Source organism: Drosophila subpulchrella, chromosome 3R (genome assembly GCF_014743375.2).
Source record: "Drosophila subpulchrella strain 33 F10 #4 breed RU33 chromosome 3R, RU_Dsub_v1.1 Primary Assembly, whole genome shotgun sequence".
Taxonomy (NCBI): domain Eukaryota; kingdom Metazoa; phylum Arthropoda; class Insecta; order Diptera; family Drosophilidae; genus Drosophila; species Drosophila subpulchrella.
The window spans coordinates 9805061-9824209 of record NC_050609.1 but is presented as its reverse complement, the minus strand read 5'-3'; the positions used below and the strand labels follow the sequence as shown (position 1 = coordinate 9824209).

Genomic DNA, 19149 nt, shown 5'->3' with positions numbered 1-19149 from the left:
CAAACTTTAAAAGTAAAGCTGCTTTTATACTCTTTATTTAAAATAGTTATCAGTTTTATTTCTGTCTCGAAAATATTCTTTAAGTTAAGGTTTTACATACATACATACAGACAATTCAAAGACACGCAAACTAAAACACATTCTTCAGCAAAAACCTTAGACACTGTGCAACAAAAAGCTTTCAATTAGTTAACGATTTTTCAGATTAAGAAAGTAAATTACGTGTTTCCGAAATTAGCTATCCATTTTTTGCTGGATATAAAAAATGCCGAATATATTTTCAGTTCAGTTAACCTATTTTAATTTTCTAAGGAAATGGTTGCTCTAAAGGGAGGTTCTAAATAACAAACACAACTTTATCCTACTCATTAAAAAAAATTGTCAGCAATTTGTTGCACAGTGTAATTAGCCATACACATTTCCAGATTAAAGCCTGCTCTCCATGGACAATCGTAGTTTTTATGGAGCCAAGTTCGACTTTATCAATTCGAAAGACTTATATGGCTAGGGTTGCGATTTCGCATTTGCATAGCTTAGCATAGACACAATAATCATAGGTTTGCATTTGCCTTATGTATGCACATCGAACTGCATTGCATTACACATTGGTGGCTAGAAAAATGTAGTGGCTTTGATTTTCTGCATTAGGTTAACAGCCATCTCAGAAATATGTTGGTACCCCCTTGAAATATGAATATTCAGCCGTTCTAGAGCTAAAATAGGCGAGTTTTAATTGCATTATAAACTAGATTTCTATGATAATTTGTATAACAAACATAATGAATTTGCTAAATATGTCAATCTCAATTTCCTTGAATTGAAGTAAAATCAAAAACATTATTATCCAATTTTTAACAATATATTTTTCTAGCCACCAGTGTATTTTGTCATGCATTTCCATGCTCCTTCTGCAGTTAAAAATCCTCCGATAAGCAAACTATGCACATATTCCAAAAGCCCCATTCCTGGGATCAGAATACGCTAATATATACACATATAGATATCGTATATTAAGGTTTTGCATTTGGGTTCTTTAGGTTAGTGCTATTTTGCTTTGGGTTTAGTATGTTTAATTCCAGGTTTAAACCAATAGTTGATTATTGTTGTTAATTACAGTTTGTATATTTCCAAAACTTCGTTTTCTCGTTTATAAACAAACGCATCACTAAGACGTGAGTTGTGGGTGGTGGCCGGTGTTTTTTTTTTTTGTTTTTTTATAGGTATTGTGGTTTTTGGATTTTCCGTGGCTTGGACCTGATTGAAGCAGCGTTGAGGAGTCACCGGCTATATGCCAGATAATTAAAATTAAGCTGCTCAATCATGCCCAGGCTTTTGGTCATATTTATAGTAAAAGTACATACAATATTATTTTAATCATAAGTCATACAAAATAGAGTAGCAAGAACACATAATAAAAAAAGAAAGTTTCAACACATTTCGCAAGCAAAATTCAAAGACAGCAAATCATCTCTTCTAGAACTTTTCATTGCGTTGCTTCGGTTGTCTGCCTGATTTCTTTTCTATTGGCTTCTGTTTTGTTATCGTTGTCAGTTGTAGTTATCGTCCTGATCCGTCGATTCAGGCACTTCGCTTGCTAACATCACAAATCAGTTTCCAGTTTCCAGTCGTTAGTAACGATCTCGTCCATTTTCACTTTCACATTTCCTTCATTCAGCATAGTTTCGAACTCTCTCTCCATCTCTAAATATACATTAAATAGACGGTAGTCATAGTAGTAGTAGTATTTAATGGATGCTTTTGTGGATGGCGGGCGGGCAGGCGGTTGATCGATTGCTCGAGTGAGTGATTGAGTGAATTGAGTGCTTGACTCTCGTCCAGTCCTCGTCTCTAGTGCAGCTCGATGAACTCGTACAGGGTGGCTGGCACGGTTCCCTCGTAGCGGATGTCATGCTTCTTGATCGTCCTTGCGGCCAAGCACGCCAGCGTTGTGTACTTCATCGGGTCGATGATCTTATGCATGGGCGTGGGGGCCAGCAGGCTCTCAAACGTCTCGCCAGCATAGTTTTTGGTGTCCTGAAGAAAGAACCACAATATTAGTACAACTTTCAGGACTGCCTTCGATACCATACTCACCAAATGCGCTCCGCCCTCTAGCAGGATGTGCGACAGTGGCTCCACATAGGGCTGCATGGTGGCCAGGTGGAGAGGTGTGTTGCCCGCCTCGTCGATGGCATTCGGATCCGCTCCCACCTCCAGCAGGGCTTTCGCCAGCGTCACCGAGGGGAACTGGCAGGAGGGATAGCGACCGGCCAGCGTGCCCTCCCGATAGCAGGCGTAGTGCAGGGCTGTCCGGTCGAACCGGACGCGCACCTTCAAGCGATTCAGGCGGTACAGGGCACCCATCACCTGGCGACGCATCTCCGGATTGAGGGCGTCAGTGTCCAGCAGGGAGCTCAGCAGACAGCCTATGTGAATGGCACTTATCATGGTGCGACTCAGGGCATTGGGATCGTGGTTGCAATCGTGCTGATGCGCCGAAAGCAGCGTCGTTGAGGAGGAGGAAGATGAGGATGAGGAAGCCGAGCAGGATGGCGATTTGTCAGCTGCCGGCAGCTGCTTCTGCGGTTGGTGGTGGTCCTTCTGCTGCTCCAACGTGAAGGCCTGACCTCTCTCCACCTCCTTAACAGCCTTATAGAAGATGGTCAGCATGCCGTCCGCCTCGATCGGCGGAACCACTCGACCTCTGGGCAACAAACGGCCCGCCTCCACCAGCATGAAGCTGAAGAGCTCAGCAAAGGACAGCAGCGAGGATTGCGTCATTGGGCTAAGGGGCTGTAGGATCTTCTGCTGCATGGTCAGGGCATAGGACCAGAGTTCGATGCAGCGGTCAAAGCGACCTGCGTCCGCATAGTGGGCACCCCTGCGAAGAGAATAGAAATTGGTTAATAATAAGTTCAAATTTTAGAAATTTACAAAACAATTCTTATGACTCATAAAAGTTAAAAATTTGTGGACCATTCCAAATAGTGATTAATGGGTTAAGTCACTTTTAAAAATATATTGTCATAAATTGTATAATACTGGACTAACGCATATTAAAATTTTAACGGCTACTTTTAATACTCAAGAACAAACATCAGATTATACATATTATAAGTCACTTTACAGCTCCTCCAGTTTTAAAACACAAAGTAGTTCACCCACCTAAATCGGATGTAGTAGCTGGTGTCCGGATGCGTGGGTCCCAGAATGCGCTGCCTTATGACCAGAGCCTGCATTCGCATCTCGTCGGGATCCAACACCATCTCCTCCAGCTCCTCCACGCTGGTCACCTCACGGACCATCTCGTAGGCCGGCACTGGTTCCTGAACCTTCTTCTCCAGCGGAGGCTCCAGCGCCCGTTCCTCCAGCGCTCGACGCCACAGAGTAAGTGCCGCTGCCATGTCCCTCTTCCGGTCCACATATGTGGCTCCCAGCAGTTCCAGAGCATGAATCCTGGACTCCCTGCTCACGCAGGGCAATGTGATAAGGTGCTCTACGATGGGCATATGACCGGTGACACTGGCCGCCAGCAGCGGCGTCATCCCGTAGAAGTCCACGTCCATGGTGGCGCCGTGTTTGAGCAGCAGCTGGAGGATCTGCAGGGATCCCGACTCGGCGCAGTCGTGGAGCGCCGTGTTGCCCTTCACACTGCAGCGGTTGACGTCCGCGTTCAGGGAGAGCAGATACTGGGCGATGCGGAAGTGGCCCTTGTAGCAGGCGATCATCAGGCAGGTGTGGCCATGTCGGTTCGCCACCTCAAAGTCTGTGGTATAAGAGAAAACAATTAGCACTTGTCTTAAGAGGGACTAAAAATAGGGCAACTTTTAAACCAGTTCCAGTTATTATTTATTGATCATAATTAAATGCAAATATAATCTTAATAACTTGAAAATATTAACACATTGGCTATTTAATCCATTAATATTATAGAAATATACATTTTTAATTGTAATTCCGAGTAGGTTGTACTGTTTTTTACAAAAAGTAATAAATGGAACATTTAGAACCTTGCCTTTGTATATAAGAATTCTTGAAGTCATGATCATACTTCACTTCAAAAAATCATATTTACTATAATATCCAATTACTTACCCGCTCCGTGATGCACGAGATATTTGACGATCTCGTAGTGTCCGTCGAAGCAGGCGGCTCTCAGCGGAGTCGAATTTGTCCTGGTGGTGCTGTTCACATTCGCCCCCCGGCGGACCAGCATCTTGACGATGCCCAGGTGGCCGGCGGCCGCTGCGCACCACAGCGGTGGGGCATCCTCGATGGGCTCCCCGTCGAAACTGACCGATCCCACCTGCTCCACATTTGCCCGACACTTTGTCAATAGGTATTCTACAATGTCGTAGTGTCCGTTGCGGCAGGAGATGACCAGCGGGGTGGCTCCGTTCACTTTCGCCGAGATCAGGCTGCCCACTTCGCCGGAACTTTTGTTGTATAGGGTGGCCTGAAAAAAACGAAAGAGAATATCTGGGTTAGCTTTGCACTCAATTGGGGCATAAATTGAATGATGAAATTTATGACGAGTTCGTTATCAGGAAATCCATTCATTTGCGCAGGGAAAAACACAGTCTAAAGTTCATTATGAATTGGAAATGATTTAAAGTTATAGTCCAAATGGCCGAAGTGATTCATTTCAACTGAAAAATGTTTCCCAATTTGGAATCAATTCGGAATTTACGTTCTTCACTCAGAATATTATTTTTATTAAATGGATTTTATGCAATGTGAAAATATTTTATAATGCATAGAACAATGTGGACCTTATCAAATTCCCCCATATCACTCCCTGGCTAGTCGTTTAAATACATTGCTTTTCCTGATATCAATCTAAATCACACAAAAATTCCAATTGGAAACAATTTATATTTAATCATTAAATAAATACGATAATCATTTATTTCTGCTTTCAAACAAAATGATGACGAACAAAGCGAATTGTTGGCCGAGCGTAAAAAAAAGCTCAGGTGGCCTGAGCTCAGGAGATAACAAATGGGTGGGGTGGGGCGGTTACGAGTGAGAGAGGAATCCGAGAGATATAGACAGAAATCAGCTGGGGAATAAACACATATCAAGTCTCTCTTTTCAGTTGCCCAGCACACGCCGATGATTTTTATTGTATGACAGCCGCCTTGCCTCCCATGCCAATTCGAAATTGAAATTCATTTATGTCAAACGTGTTTCATTTTCGCTTCATAGTATGCTAATTATGTTGTTTGCCAGCGCGTGCAGGGGTGGCGGTGGGCGGAAGAGGGGTAAGAAGGGGGCGGTGGGTTGGGGCTGGTCGCCAGATTGGCTATGACGAATAGAATCAAGCTGCAGAGGAATCAACAACGCATTTCCATTTAATTCATCTAAGCATATTCAAATCATTTCTGTATTTCTACACAGTAAAACGATTTTTTTTAAGTATTCCATTATAATTAAAAGGCTATAATAATCTTATTTATTTCAGTGTTATACTTTTCTTTCTAAAAACAAGTTAATATTAAGGAAATAAAATGTATTTAGACAAAAACCTTGACTATACCATATCAATTCGACGAGACAAAAGCACTTTCCACCTATAAAACTTAATTTGAGCATTCGTCCATATGTCTGTGTCACCTAAAAATCACCCCCCAAACACTCCCCAACCACCGCCCCTGTCTACTTAGAACCAGAAAAGAGATAGGAACAAAGAGGAGAAGCCAAGATAAAAGATGCCAGCCAAAAAAGAGGGGGAATGGGGGAGAAAAGACCTTGTGAATGCCGCACGGCTTTTTTGATACAGTCCAACCTAGAATATTCGACGTCCTCAAGTATTTGAAAGCAAAAGAATATTATATAAAGTATCATATTATAAAATAGGAAACAACAACCAATTTTTAAGGAAAATTTAAATATATTTACTTAAGTTATATTTTCTATTCCAACTTTAATTGTTTTTAATGTAGGAATTACTAGCTTTATTATTAACAAAATTATATATTTGTAAGACTATATTTAAATGCATATTACTAAGATCCCCCACAAACTTTTATTTTTCTCTATATTTTTCCCGAAAATGTTGGCCAGAGGAAATCGTTTCCTACTTTCTGCGAAGAGAACCCCCTCTTGGCCAATTCGCCTTCTCTCGATATTAGTGCCATCGTCACTAGACAGCCGAATTCTTTGTTTTGACCCCTTTAATACCCCTCATCTCCCCGACAATCATCGCCTCGGGCGCGTGACAAGGAAAAAATAACATTAAAACAAAATCAACAGAAAGCAGTGAAAATGCAAAATAAGAAACATTTTTGGCAAGACTATTAAGCGGAAAACGTATTTTGAAAATTCAGATTATTGGGAAGTCTTTTCGGCACAACAAGTGCAAGCGCACAAACAAATTGAACAATGAAAATTACGCATTAATTTTGCATTTAATGCGGTGCGAAAGCAAAAGCTGAATATATATTTATATTTATGTTACAGTGTCGCGTCATCGGCGATTCCATTTTATTGGCTACTGAACTTTTCGCTTTCGCACCCGGGGGAAATTGATCATCACATCAGCTGGTCTGTTCTTTTCCGCCTTCCGATCAATTATGATTACGACTTTGACAGCCATGAATCAGCTTAATGTCTGGGTGATACGAGAACTCACAGTGAGCTAATATCGGAAGAACACGAAAAAATAATCTCCAGATGGATCTACATACTTGACTTGAAGTATTACCCTCACGATGTTCTTTGAAATAAAAAAAATACAATCTATAGGAAGTATATTTTTTAAGCATACTCTTCATCAGATAACTTGGAATCGTTTAAGTACTTAACATTAAACATGACATATTAATTATAGCAATTAACATTCGAATACTTAAACATTTAAAATAGAATCACACCCTAAATCATTAGGATTTGTATCTATATTTTGACATTTCAGTAAAAGGTTGTCAGAACCAGCTCTTCAAATGCCTAAACTAAACTAAGTAAACCTATAAATATTTGATTTATATCATTTTTTACTGATCTATACACACTTTAAGACGCCTTAATTATTGTGATTACTCCTGTAGTTCACTTAAAGGTACCTTGAAAATGGCTTTATTTTAGCCCAGTGTCATATAAATTACTTATACCATTGTATCACTGATTTTTCATTTCCTTTTTTCTCTCTTTCCCTCTCCACATCTTCCCTTTAGCCATTATTTAACCTTCTTACCCAGGTCCGAAGCCGAAAAAGCTTCAAACGAAATGAAAAGTCAATCTGACAATGGTAAAGGGCAGTCTGTGTGGCCCCAAAAGCCAACGGCACGTGAAATGTGGGCGGATCGGCATGGGTGGGGGCGTGGCAGAGGTTCGGGGGTAACAGCAATAGGAAAAACCAATCAATTGTGCTCGGGTCGTTCGACAATATGCTTACAATACTTATGACCCCGTCCGAATTGCCTCGAAAAAACGGAAGTTCAATCAAGAAATCGATCCAAATTCTGGGAAACTCTTCACTTGCTAAATGTTTTAGTTCAGCTAATTATGCTAAGTAGACAAAGGTTAAAACGATAGAATATCTAGTAACAGTGCGAAGCAACATTCGGCTTTTTGAATAGCTAAAGTAAACATGTAAACATTTTAAACACTCGTAGGTTCACAATTTGCAAGAATCAAAAGGCACTAAATGAATATTTATTGGCTAACTTAGTTTACTTTGCAATAAAAACCCATTAAATCCTCAGCCTTTATTTACAGAAGATTTAATCCGACAGTATCCAATATGCACTCAAGCACTAATCCAATATTTATTTTAGCCCTAACCCAGAAGTAAATTGTAGATTTTGACACATGCATGTAATTCATATTTTAACAAGATTGTATAATGTTTGCCAACAATAGTTTGCCATTACAAAAATTTGCATTTGCCATTCTACTTCAACAGGTATGTGTTTCCACAAAAACGCATACTTCCCAGAAATTCTTGTTTATTTTTCCAAATAATTTCGAGACTCAGAGAAAAATCCCAAAAACCGAAAAGTTCCCCTGCAGAGAAGATGAATGAATGGCAAAACAAATATACTTAAAGTCCGAATGCAACGGGCCAAGTTAATTTATGTTTTTTAAATTCCTATAATTTACCTTGTGCCGGAAAAAAAAGAAATGTGAGAATTTCACTTCCACAAAAAGTGGAAATAAATTTCATTTTAATTTGTTTGTCTGTTCCTGGCATGTTTCGCAAATTGGGGAAATGTAAAACAACAATTTCCCAAGGTAATCTGTTGTTTTTGAGCACTTCACATATTTGTTCTCGGATTTTCAAAAGGAGAGTGAGTGGAAACACCTTGGGGGCCCGTTTACCGCTATGCACAAATGTCAAGCGAAAACGGCCTAAACACTGCTATTAAATTAAGGCAGCAACACGAACAAACAAAAAATTGTCCGTTTCCGTGTAATAAACAATAAACAACTTTCCATTGTTGTTGCCAAGCCACTGTTTTTTTGTCTTTTTGTGTTGGGCTGTGTGAATTGTTAGTTGGTCGTTTCGCTTTGCGATCAATTTTCTGCTTTGACCGTTGGCCATATTTCCATATCCCCCCCCCCCCCCCCTCCGTTTATGCCACCAGAAACCCCTCCTCTGAACCGCACACGCATAATTTATTATAATTTTGACATTGAACGAGTTCAATGTCGATGATATGCAAGTAGACAACTCGAACCTCAAGTTCAGCCGACTTCAGACTTGGTCATCACACTCCAATATAATTCAATTTGGGATGCCGTTCGACCGATCAACCGACCGACCATTCAACTGATCACTGCCTCGAGAATCGGCATTCGATCGGTTTTTTGGGGTCTCGGTGCCCGGCATTTAAATCAGTCAGTCAACGTCAGAGCCCAAGTATTTGGTTTATTTGTTAGCTTAGCCGCGACTGCGCGACCGGCTCAAGGGTGACAAAAGCCAGACTTTTGAGCCATAAATCCCAAATGAGCCAAAATGACCAGTAGTCGATAGAGCTGCACAAACAGAAGCCCGGCGAAAAGCATTGAAACAAAGCAGGAAGAACAAAAGCACTGCATAAATAGATGTTTTAAGTAAATCTTTATTCATACTTTTCTATCTTTTTTTAAAGTTTTTTTTTTCTTTTCAATAGTTATGAGTTACACACAAAAAAACTTTGAGGTAAAATTCACCAATATAATAGTTATATGCTGCCAACCCTTTGAATTGTCAGAATATCCAACGAAATAGTTACTATCCCAACTACAAATTACGCACAACTTTCAATTTTTTTGTAATTATACCCGTTACTCGTAGAGTAAAAGGGTATACTAGATTCGTCGGAAAGTATGTAACAGGCAGAAGGAAGCGTTTCAGACCCCATAAAGTATATATATTCTTGATCAGGATCACTAGCCGAGTCGATCTAGCCATGTCCGTCTGTCCGTCTGTCCGTCTGTCCGTCTGTCCGTCTGTCTGTCCGGATGAACGCTGAGATCTTGGAAACTATGAGAGCTAGGCTATTGAGATTTGGCGTGCAGATTCCTGAGCTTCTTACGCAGCGCAAGTTTGTTTCAGTAGAGTGCCACGCCCACTTTTACGCCCACAAACCGCCCAAAACTGTGGCTCCTACAGTTTTCATGCTAGAATAAAAATTTTAACTGAAATGTATTGTTCTCATCAATACCTATCGATTGATTCAAAAAAAAGTTTGCCACGCCCACTTTATCGCCCACAAACCGCCCCCAAACTTCAAATAATCGTAAATATGAACGTGGATATCTCGGAAACTATCAAAGATATAGAATCAGGATTTCAGATTTAGATTCCGTAGCTTTGTACGCAGCGCAATTTTGATACTCGAATATGCCACGCCCACTCTAACGCCCACAAACCGCCCAAGCCTGTGGCGCCCACAATTTTCATGCTAGATACAAAATTTTAACTGAACTGTATCGGTCTCGTCAAAACCTATCGATTGACCAAAAAAAAAATTTGCCACGCCCACCCTAACGCCCATAACGCTTAAATCTGTCTACCGCCGGTAGGTGGCGCATTTCAGTCTTGCTTTGCTGCTTGCCTATTTCCATTTCCCTTTGGTCCCTTTAGCTGAGTAACGGGTATCTGATAGTCGAGGCACTCGACTATAGCGTTCTTTCTTGTTTTACTATTAAATAGTAAACAAAGCATCAATAAAATACACCTAGCCACATTAATCTTTTTTACAGTTTCTTAACTATGGTATATTGATCAATTTTACCCATAATTTTTTTAGAAACACGATCTTACTTATCAAAACCTATTTATAACTATAATTATTTCAAGTAACACATTTTTTCTTCGAGTGCAGCGAACTGGAAATGTCGATATCGGACTGCGCAGCCGCAGCATCGTCGTGAGATTTTGAGGTCAACGGTGATTTTAACGGAGCATCTCTGAGGTGAGGCATACAAAACTGGTTCAATGAAAGGGTTCACATTAGAGCATTGGGCAGTGTCAGGGTCAAGGTCTTTTGAATGTCTCAGGGTGTTTGGATAAATGGAAAAATACTAAAACATTAAATGAAGCGTGGAAAAGTTTAAAAGGGCCCTTCGAGTTGGCATACAACTTAGTCTTTATCAGTAGACACACGCTCGTATATCGGGAGTACTTTGTATTTTATTTTAAAGAGATAGGAATCTTAAGGGAGCTCTTATTTCGCTTGGCAAACATAAACATTGATAGCAGATGGTATTGAATTCGAGAGATAAGTGGCACTACTTATAAGCACTGAATAAACTCTTCCTCATCTTTGTGGCTGGTTTTTGCTCCTACAGATTTATGATTATATTTCGCAAATTTTTTATAGAAGCCCACACGGGAGTCGGACTCCTCCAGTTTGTTGATTTAGTTAATCGTGCGATGAACTTGACTGCTTGGATCGTAGAACAAAACAAAGTAGCAAATAAAAAATAAATACAAAGGAAATGGGTTTAGTGGGGTCGAAATGTCGATACCCTACTGATTTACGGATATATTGGGTTTTAATGGTCATCACAAAACATATAAACACGATAAAAACGGGATAACAAGTGTGGTAACTGAAAAAATCAACAAAAGCCCATAAATTTATGGATGTACTTTGTACAAAGTTAAACAATAAATCTGAAATATGACTTATAAATTAGTCGTCTTCTTGTTGTTGTTTAAAAATAAGATTTCATAATGAAGAAACCCGAATCCTATTCGCGTGTAAGTCTAATATAAAATAAATAATTTTTGTATAAATAAATTGAAGAAATCATTGGCCTGTTTTTGTACACTTCCCCTTTGTCTTTCGTTCTCCTTGTAGATTTTATTTGGCATCGTAAATAGTTAAGACGGGCGATTAAACTGCACTGAGCGAAATAATAATTGGCTGGGTTTCTAGGCTGCTCAATTCACAGTCATGGTTAATTACGGGGGTTGTTAAACTTCAAATCCGGATGTCACCTTCAAGGAAATATAATTGCTTTTTGAATGATTATTTGCATTTATTCTCTGTTTCGTTGTTTTACGCTGGCAAATATTTCGTTTGGCCCAAAGAGGTCAGTGAATTTAACGACACTGAAAGTGTCTGGCAGCCCACATTATTGATTTCTAAACGGACTTTTTCTGACTTTTCTCATTTTCTAGACTATTTACCCAATCAATTGTTAAGCTTTTGTTATGAATACATTAGCTTTAAAATATTATTTGCTTATTTAAAGCTTTATAAGGCGAAACGCTATGATGCAACCACGTTCCAATTTAAAAATATACAAAAAATCGTTTGTAGCCGGCCAAATGTTTAGCTTAATTACGAAGTTCTACTCGGTTATTTGGCAACTTGTTTTAGCACTTCCTAATGCCACGTTTCACTCTATATAGCGATTGCATAATGGCCAAAAGCTCGCCAAAAGTTGCAAAACCATTCTTAGGCTTCAAATATGGTAAGACGGGCCGCACCGAAGTTTCTCGATTGCCAAACAATCGGCGGAGGAATTCTAAATGGATTTCTTTCGGTGCAGAGACCAAAACAAAGGAACTTGAATTAAATTCCAGAGTAAAGACAGGAATATATTCAGGCTTCCCCGTTGGAGAAAAGAACGCACGACGATAAAGTCAAAGAACGCTATCATTATTTACAGACAAACAGAACACGCATTGGGTTCAAAATTGTATCCATACTCGTATGTTTTCCGATCTTCGGATTCAATTGTATGGCTATCTTTGTTGCTGTTGATTGCCCTTCCTCGTTCATTTGTTGCTGTTGCTCAGCTGGTAAATACATATGTGTATTACAAAAAAAATACGCAGCTGTTGAATAAATTGGATCGTTTGTATAGATACATATAATAAAAACAACATTGTAAATTCATTAAGTATGTTCAAATAAAAAAAATGTTTTGATACCAACTCTAGAACCAAATTGTTAATAAGAACTTAAGATTGTAGTATACGTATGTATATTTAAATATTACTCAGTAAATGTTCTTTATAAGTATAGTAATATATTTCAATATTTCATTGAACAAATATTCTATATTTTCGAATCGAAGTGTATTAAAATAGCAAAAATCTTTTGGTACCAACTTTAAAACATAATTCCTAATATGAACTTAAGACTGTAATATGCAATATATTTAAATATTAAACAGAAAATATAATCTATAAGCATAATAGTAGATTTAAATGTTTTTTAGAAAAAATATATCAACATTTTCGAAACAAACAAAATGTATTGAAATAGAAAATAATGTTTTGGTACCAGCTTTAGAACAAAACTGTCAATGAGAATTTAAGATTGCAGTATAAATACTTTTTAAACATTACCCAGAAAATGTTAATTAATTTAAAAAAAAACTGGAACCACTATAATATTTTTTCTAGTGCACCTGCTTATGTACTCGATGATGTCGGTAAACATTCTCGAACTTACAGAGACCAATGGCCACAAAGCCAGCGGATGACAAAGACCACATCCACCATCGCCATCGCCATCACCATCACATCCACAGAGAATCGGAGTCAAAGCAAACCAGCCAGATTGGCTCTGACCTTACACACACCATTGAGAGCTAATAATCAAGAAGCAGTTAAATGGCAAGCAAGTAGAAAAATAAAAATATAAAAGAAGCAGGTCCCCCGAGCTTCAACTCCACTCAGCTCAAACAATATTGAAAAAAGACAACAAAAAACAGACATTTTCGCAGTTTGAGGTTACCCCAACAAACGAGCAAATTGCAAAGCACAAGAATCAACCTCAACCCCAAAAAAAAAAATAAAGAGAAACAGCTGTTGACCAACTAAAAATTCACTTTTTCGGTTTTTGCATAAAGCCAAAAACCAAACGAAGAGCGAATAGGGAAAACCAACAACAAAGTGTACATCGAATTATCTCAAAAGTTGTGCCTTGGCAAATGTTTTGAAAACGCTCGAAAAACGCTGCCTGATTGGAGTGTTTCTTTGAGAAACGTTTTCTTGAATTCGATTGGACTTTTCGGGCTATGTTTTGCATGTAATTAAAAGCACCATAAGAGCAACACTACTACGAATTTAATGAGACTTAAGTAAGAATAATTATTCAGTTTCCGTTAATTGCTTATCGTTACAAGGTTAATCAATAATGACCAATTTTCATAAAACGAATGGGTAATACACTCAACAGTAGATAGACAAGAGCAATCCACTATTCATTAGTAATTGCTTACATGTTACTTTTAAATTGCACAAGCATTTGGTTAAGATACAAAACTTGATTTATTTTTACTCTTTAGGGGGTGATATAATATTATACACATGTGTGTTCTTAAAAGCCAGAATCCATTTCAAGAGCACTGAACCCTAGCTTTCCTAAGGTGAGCAGTAATTAATTTAATTGAAACCTGTTTCAGTATGAATTAGTCATTGAACCTCAGATCCGTTCTTGATAAAAAAAACTGGCTTAAGGGTTAGAGTTTACAAGCATGCTATTATAAACAATCCATTTGAATACACTCAAACCGGACTGTTACCTTAAATGCATTTAGACATGTTCATGTAAGTTATGGAGAAGTCAAACTGGCAAGTGGCTGGAAAAGTTATATAAATAATGGGGTTACGTTAATTTATTGGCATTTCATAACGACAGTTATGATATAGTAGAAATGTCAGTTAGTTATAATACTTATAGAGGTAGTTATAGAATAAGTCTACTTGGTTTCATTTCAGTCAAAATCTTTTGGTATGTAGTTCTCACCCACTTCTTTGACTCTTTACCTGCTTTGCTAACGGGTTTCTATAAAGTTTCTAAAATGTTTCATAGTTATCTGGCGATCTTCGGAGTTGGTCTAGTTCCCCCTAACCACCCTCAACCCCATCAATCATTCGATCTGGCCCCATATCACGTAGAGCTGCGAAGACGATACAAAGTGGGGAAACACGAACTCGAAGAGGGAAACGAAAATGAAAAAGAAAAAGAAGCCAAGAAGAACGAAGAAATATTTTGTTGTGTGTACTCAACTTTAAGTGGCACTTCAACTTCGTGTACGGCGTTCAACTCTTCGGTGAGGTGTTTTTATTTTTTTATTTTTCTGCCGTGAGCAGGGGAGTCGCTGGGGCAAAGGCGATGGCGATGGCGATGGCGAAGGGGGTTTTCTTATTTTTGGAACAAACATAAACAACGGCGAGCAAGAAAAACCAGTTCTATGGGGCGAAGGCTAGAACATGTTGCACGTCGCACCGCCAAGCAGGTTGCCTTTGCCTCGCAGCCTCTCCCCCAATCGCATTTGGAGCATTGAGTGCAGCAGCCCATACACAAAAGCTATTTCGGGGCACACATGTACATAGGTGTATATTCTGTATTTATATTTTATTTATTTATTCCATTTGCAGGGGACAGCACACACACTCCACCTCGCAGCCCAAAAAACTCACACCCCTTGAATGACACATTTCCAGGGTCGAGCCCCGGCAGTCAGGAAGTTTGACGAGACCAACAATAACTGAGCACGAACAGGAATATCCAGCTCGTGATGCACTGATCAAAAAAGTAAGGAAGTGCTATATAAATGTTCTTATAATTGTTACAGTTGGAAAATCATTGGAACTTTTGGGATGCAGTTTTCTGAGCTCGAAAAGAATACATAGCTTTCATTTCAATTGTAATTTTTGATATAGAATTACTATTAAAAGAAAATTCTACTTCGTTTATATTATATCTTTGTACATAGTTTGAAGATTTTTTTTAAGTTCAAGTATCTGATTTGATTTATATCCAGCTCGTAATGCACTGATCAAAAAACTAAAGTATGAGTGTTACAGTTCGAAAATCATTGGAACTTTTGGGATGTAGTTTCCTAAGCTCAAAAAGAACACATAGCATTCATTTTAATTGTATTTTGGGCTATCGTTTCATCAATAAACCAAATCCTAATTCGTTTACATTATATCTGTGCACATATTTTATAGATTTTTTAACTAATACCCTCAACCCCATGAGTGATGGGTAATTTGTATTGTCCTACGGGTTTATTTTTTCCTGTGCAGAGGGTCGAGCCTTCCCAATCAGTGTGATTGAACGCTTTCAAGGATGATTGTCAACAGCAGCGCTTGTTGTAGAAGGAAGCCGAAAAGCGCGGAGCAGAAAACAAAGCCAGCGGAATGGCTCTTTGTTCCCATCCGATCAGCATAATAATAATTTCAATAAGCAAAGTGCGTTCGTTTGGAGGTGTTGCTGGGGGCAGAATCTCTATAAAAGAAAGAGAGGGGTCGAAAGGGGGAGAAGGAGACGGGGCGAACTGCTCCGGCAAGTGACAATCGCGGAAGTAAACCGCCGCTGACGACGTGATTTCAGCTGTTAAAATTCGCTTGCGTTATTAACGTGTTCAACAGCAACGTGGCCCAAATGCAAAAACAACACTCAAATAAAATGGTTAAAAATACCTGCTACGCATTGGGAGCAGTCATCGGGTGAGAGCCACAAAAACACACAAATAATAACAAACAGCGAGTGTCTGAGCCGATAAGATAAGACCGCCAAAGGAAATGAATCAGGGTGGGGGAAAATGGGGAAATGTGTGGGGGGAAAAATAAAGAAAATCCCAGCGAAGGCTTTGTAGATTAATTCTATAATTATCATTGGGCACACTCTACATTTGCTCTAGAAATCTCCTAGTTTATTTATAAAAACAACAGATTATAATTTTTTCGTATATTTTGGATCCGCCCTTTGGCTTTATTTAATACAATAACATGTCAATAATTGGTTGATAAGACATTTTCTTTAAGCTGTTGTCTTAAAAACAGTAATAACATTTTGAAATTCATTGAATATAACCAATAATGTGAAGTTCTGTTTCATTTTTAATGTAAGTATCATGGTCTGATCCCATTACATAGTGCAAATAATTCCATTTGGTTTATGCGACCTTCGACTAATCAAATTGCCTTGTCAACAAGAAGTTTTTTAATTGCTTTGACATAAAATTACTGTTCCGAGCAGGAAAGGTTTTTCTAAACAGAACTATTCGAGCGAATTTGCATTTCCCTCGGCTGAGCCCATTTCCATGTCATGTGTGTATAATTTTGTGAAATGCCTGGCCCAAGTGCATGCGAAACATGGCTGTGCTAAACTTAGAATCAAACACACACCACTTTGACCCCGCACAGTCGTACTAAATAATAAACACCCACGAGAGAAGCAGTTTGAAACAATGCAAAAGTGGGGGCCAAATGCCAAGCGAGGCTTCAATGCAACAGCGCCAATTGCAGCCAGTTTCTGCTGCTGCCTCTGTTTGTGTTTCCATTTAATTTTCTGCCTCCATTCCACGGTGTGTGCCAATGTCAAGCTGCCTCTTTAGACAGATATACATGGATGTGGATGTGGATGCCATGCCATGCCAGGCGGAGCTTAGGCCCGGGCCCAAGAACTTTGGTTATGCAAAGAGTGCCGCGGGTCTTGCAGTCGCAAGCAAAAGTTTCGGATCCGATACGCCCACAAACACGTCCAGCCAAACATATGTATTTGTTATTGTCTTGCGCCGAGTCCAATCACTTGGCTAGTTATTAGCTATAACGTAGACTAACTAACTATAACAAAAACACTGGGTTTCGTTGGTTAGTTGTGAAAATATTTTATTGGGAATATTTGAAATACATTTGTCAATCATCTTAATATCAAGCAATGAATTTTAATTTTCTGAATGTCATTTTCAAAGTTGCATATTTCTTGAAATGACCCCAAATATCAAAACATATTTTCCTTTCCATATAGAAAAAAATTGTTTTCCTAGGTTATAACTCAAAACATATTTTCCTTTCCATATATATAATAAAAATGGTTTTTCTAGGATATAACTCTACTCTACTCTAATAGATATTTTTTAATGGAATTAAAGTTTCCAATATATTGAAAGCTTGATTTATGCATTTTGTTTTAACTGAAACTTTTACAAGTTATATTTAACAAGATAACACTTTCACAATTCATATTCAACTTATGGAGGTAGGAAAAATGTTCTTCAGAACCAAAAAAATTTCAAAAACTCTCCTACAAACATAATTTTTTCATAATTTGGCTTTTTTCTGGCCAGATTCGAACATGGGACCTAGCAACAGCGCTGGAACACATGCGCGTGTACGGCTTAGCTCGCCTGCGCGTGTGTGCGTGGCGGGAGAGTGTGTGTGTGAGGTGAGCGAGAGAATTTTATTGATTAGTCACAAGGCTAAATAAGCTGCCCAGTTTATTGAGCAGCTGAGATGGAGACTTCTAACAACAATCACAATAAGAATCTAGCAACTTTCCAATTGGACGGCCAAGTGCAGGTGGAATCCCAATTCCCAAATGCCAATTCCCGAAACTGGAAACTGGAAACTCACCTTCAATTGCGCCAAATTGTTGTCCCTCGCCGCGTTGAAAACAATAAATTTGTAATCCATTTTGTGAGTCAATTAGTGGGCATAAATGCCGCAGAAGCCCACTCGCTGAAAATTAATGATTTTCCTTATTGTTTGGCGGCGAAAAGAGATTATTTTATTTTGTTGTTTCGCTTTGCTTCTTTCTCCGCCTTCGTCAAGAGAAAGAGAAGAGATTGAGAGAGGAAAAGAGCGAGCGAGATTCTTGAGGATGCTGTTGCTGTTGTTGTTATTTCTCTGTGGTTATTTTTTTTTTTCTAGTAATTTATTTTTTGATGTGTGGTCGTCGATTTTCTGCACAAAAGAAGAACTTTCCAACCGAGCGAATATATAATATGTAACGATTGCGTTTTCGCCGTACTTTTTATTGCTTCCGTGTCTTCCTGGCAATCGTCGTATTACATATATCTTTTTGCGCACTTTTCATTCGCCTTTTGTTGTGTGGTTTTTTGGTTTTCGGGCCTCAGGAAGACGAATATTTCTTTCTTTCGCTGCGCTTCGAATTCGATTTTGATTCCGGGGTCGTTAAGATTTCAATTCTAGCTCTCTAAGGCGGTTACTAGAGCATTGAGCGGGGCACTTTTCCGATCCGATTCCACACTATTCAGCACAAACTCAAATCCCTTCCCGAGTTTTTCGAAAACTCGTCCGACAGCCAGGAAAGCAGTTCGATTTGGGTATGTGAAACTCTTTGAAATCGCTCACGAAGAGGCGCGCTGTTTGAACCGTCCCGCCCGTCTGAATCTGAGAATCTGAATCTGCCATGAGAGAGTTTTTTTGGGCATATCACATAACGTCATATCGTCACGTCACGAACGTAAGTGTCAGCAAAACGTAAGCCAACGTAAGTGTCAGTAAAAAAGGGAGATAGCCTCAGCATAAGTGTCAGTGAAAAAGGGAGATGAAGGATGCGAATGATGAGAATGAAAATTGCCATAATTGGAAAATTAATTATTGGAAAATTAAATGCCTTTTCCTCGGCAATGGGCTGTAAATTTTTTCTCATCTCGCGTTTGGCATTTTAGAATTTGTGTAGGTATTTCTGTTCAGTGCAGGCGCGGTCACACTTTCGGGGTATTATTGTAGGGTGCGGTCACACCAGAAGATTCTCGAAACTTAGATTTTTCATTTTGGGTAATATCGATGTTCTATCGAGCATCGAGTGTTTTACCATTGCTAGCGGCCTTTTCTTTAATTTCGCGGTATTTTTATAGAGTACGGTCACACGGAATTGGAACTTTGCTAATCGAAAACATAATTGGTGCTTGTCCACGCTAACTGAATGTCGTAGC

General features: G+C 39.0%; 1 protein-coding gene across 1 annotated transcript; it reads right to left on the bottom strand.

Annotated features, from left to right (window-relative positions):
- Nucleotides 1-19: 19 nt before the first annotated feature.
- Nucleotides 20-18605, bottom strand: LOC119552050 (protein fem-1 homolog CG6966). The gene is made up of 5 exons (XM_037861798.1): nucleotides 17822-18605; nucleotides 4096-4456; nucleotides 3166-3766; nucleotides 2095-2881; nucleotides 20-2034 (listed from the first exon to the last, which is right to left on the bottom strand). The coding sequence occupies exons 1-5, from the start codon at nucleotides 17879-17881 to the stop codon at nucleotides 1849-1851; spliced, it is 1995 nt and encodes a 664-aa protein (XP_037717726.1). The 5' UTR covers nucleotides 17882-18605; the 3' UTR covers nucleotides 20-1848.
- Nucleotides 18606-19149: the final 544 nt, after the last annotated feature.

Excerpts from the sequence above, each read along its gene's own strand:
- LOC119552050 (XM_037861798.1), bottom strand. The coding sequence starts at position 17,881 with ATGGATTACAAATTTATTGTTTTCAACGCGGCGAGGGACAACAATTTG. Across the intron at positions 4,457-17,821 it reads ACAATTTGGCGCAATTGAAG|GCCACCCTATACAACAAAAG; the intron begins GTGAGTTTCCAG and ends CGTTTTTTTCAG. Across the intron at positions 3,767-4,095 it reads TCTCGTGCATCACGGAGCGG|ACTTTGAGGTGGCGAACCGA; the intron begins GTAAGTAATTGG and ends CTTATACCACAG.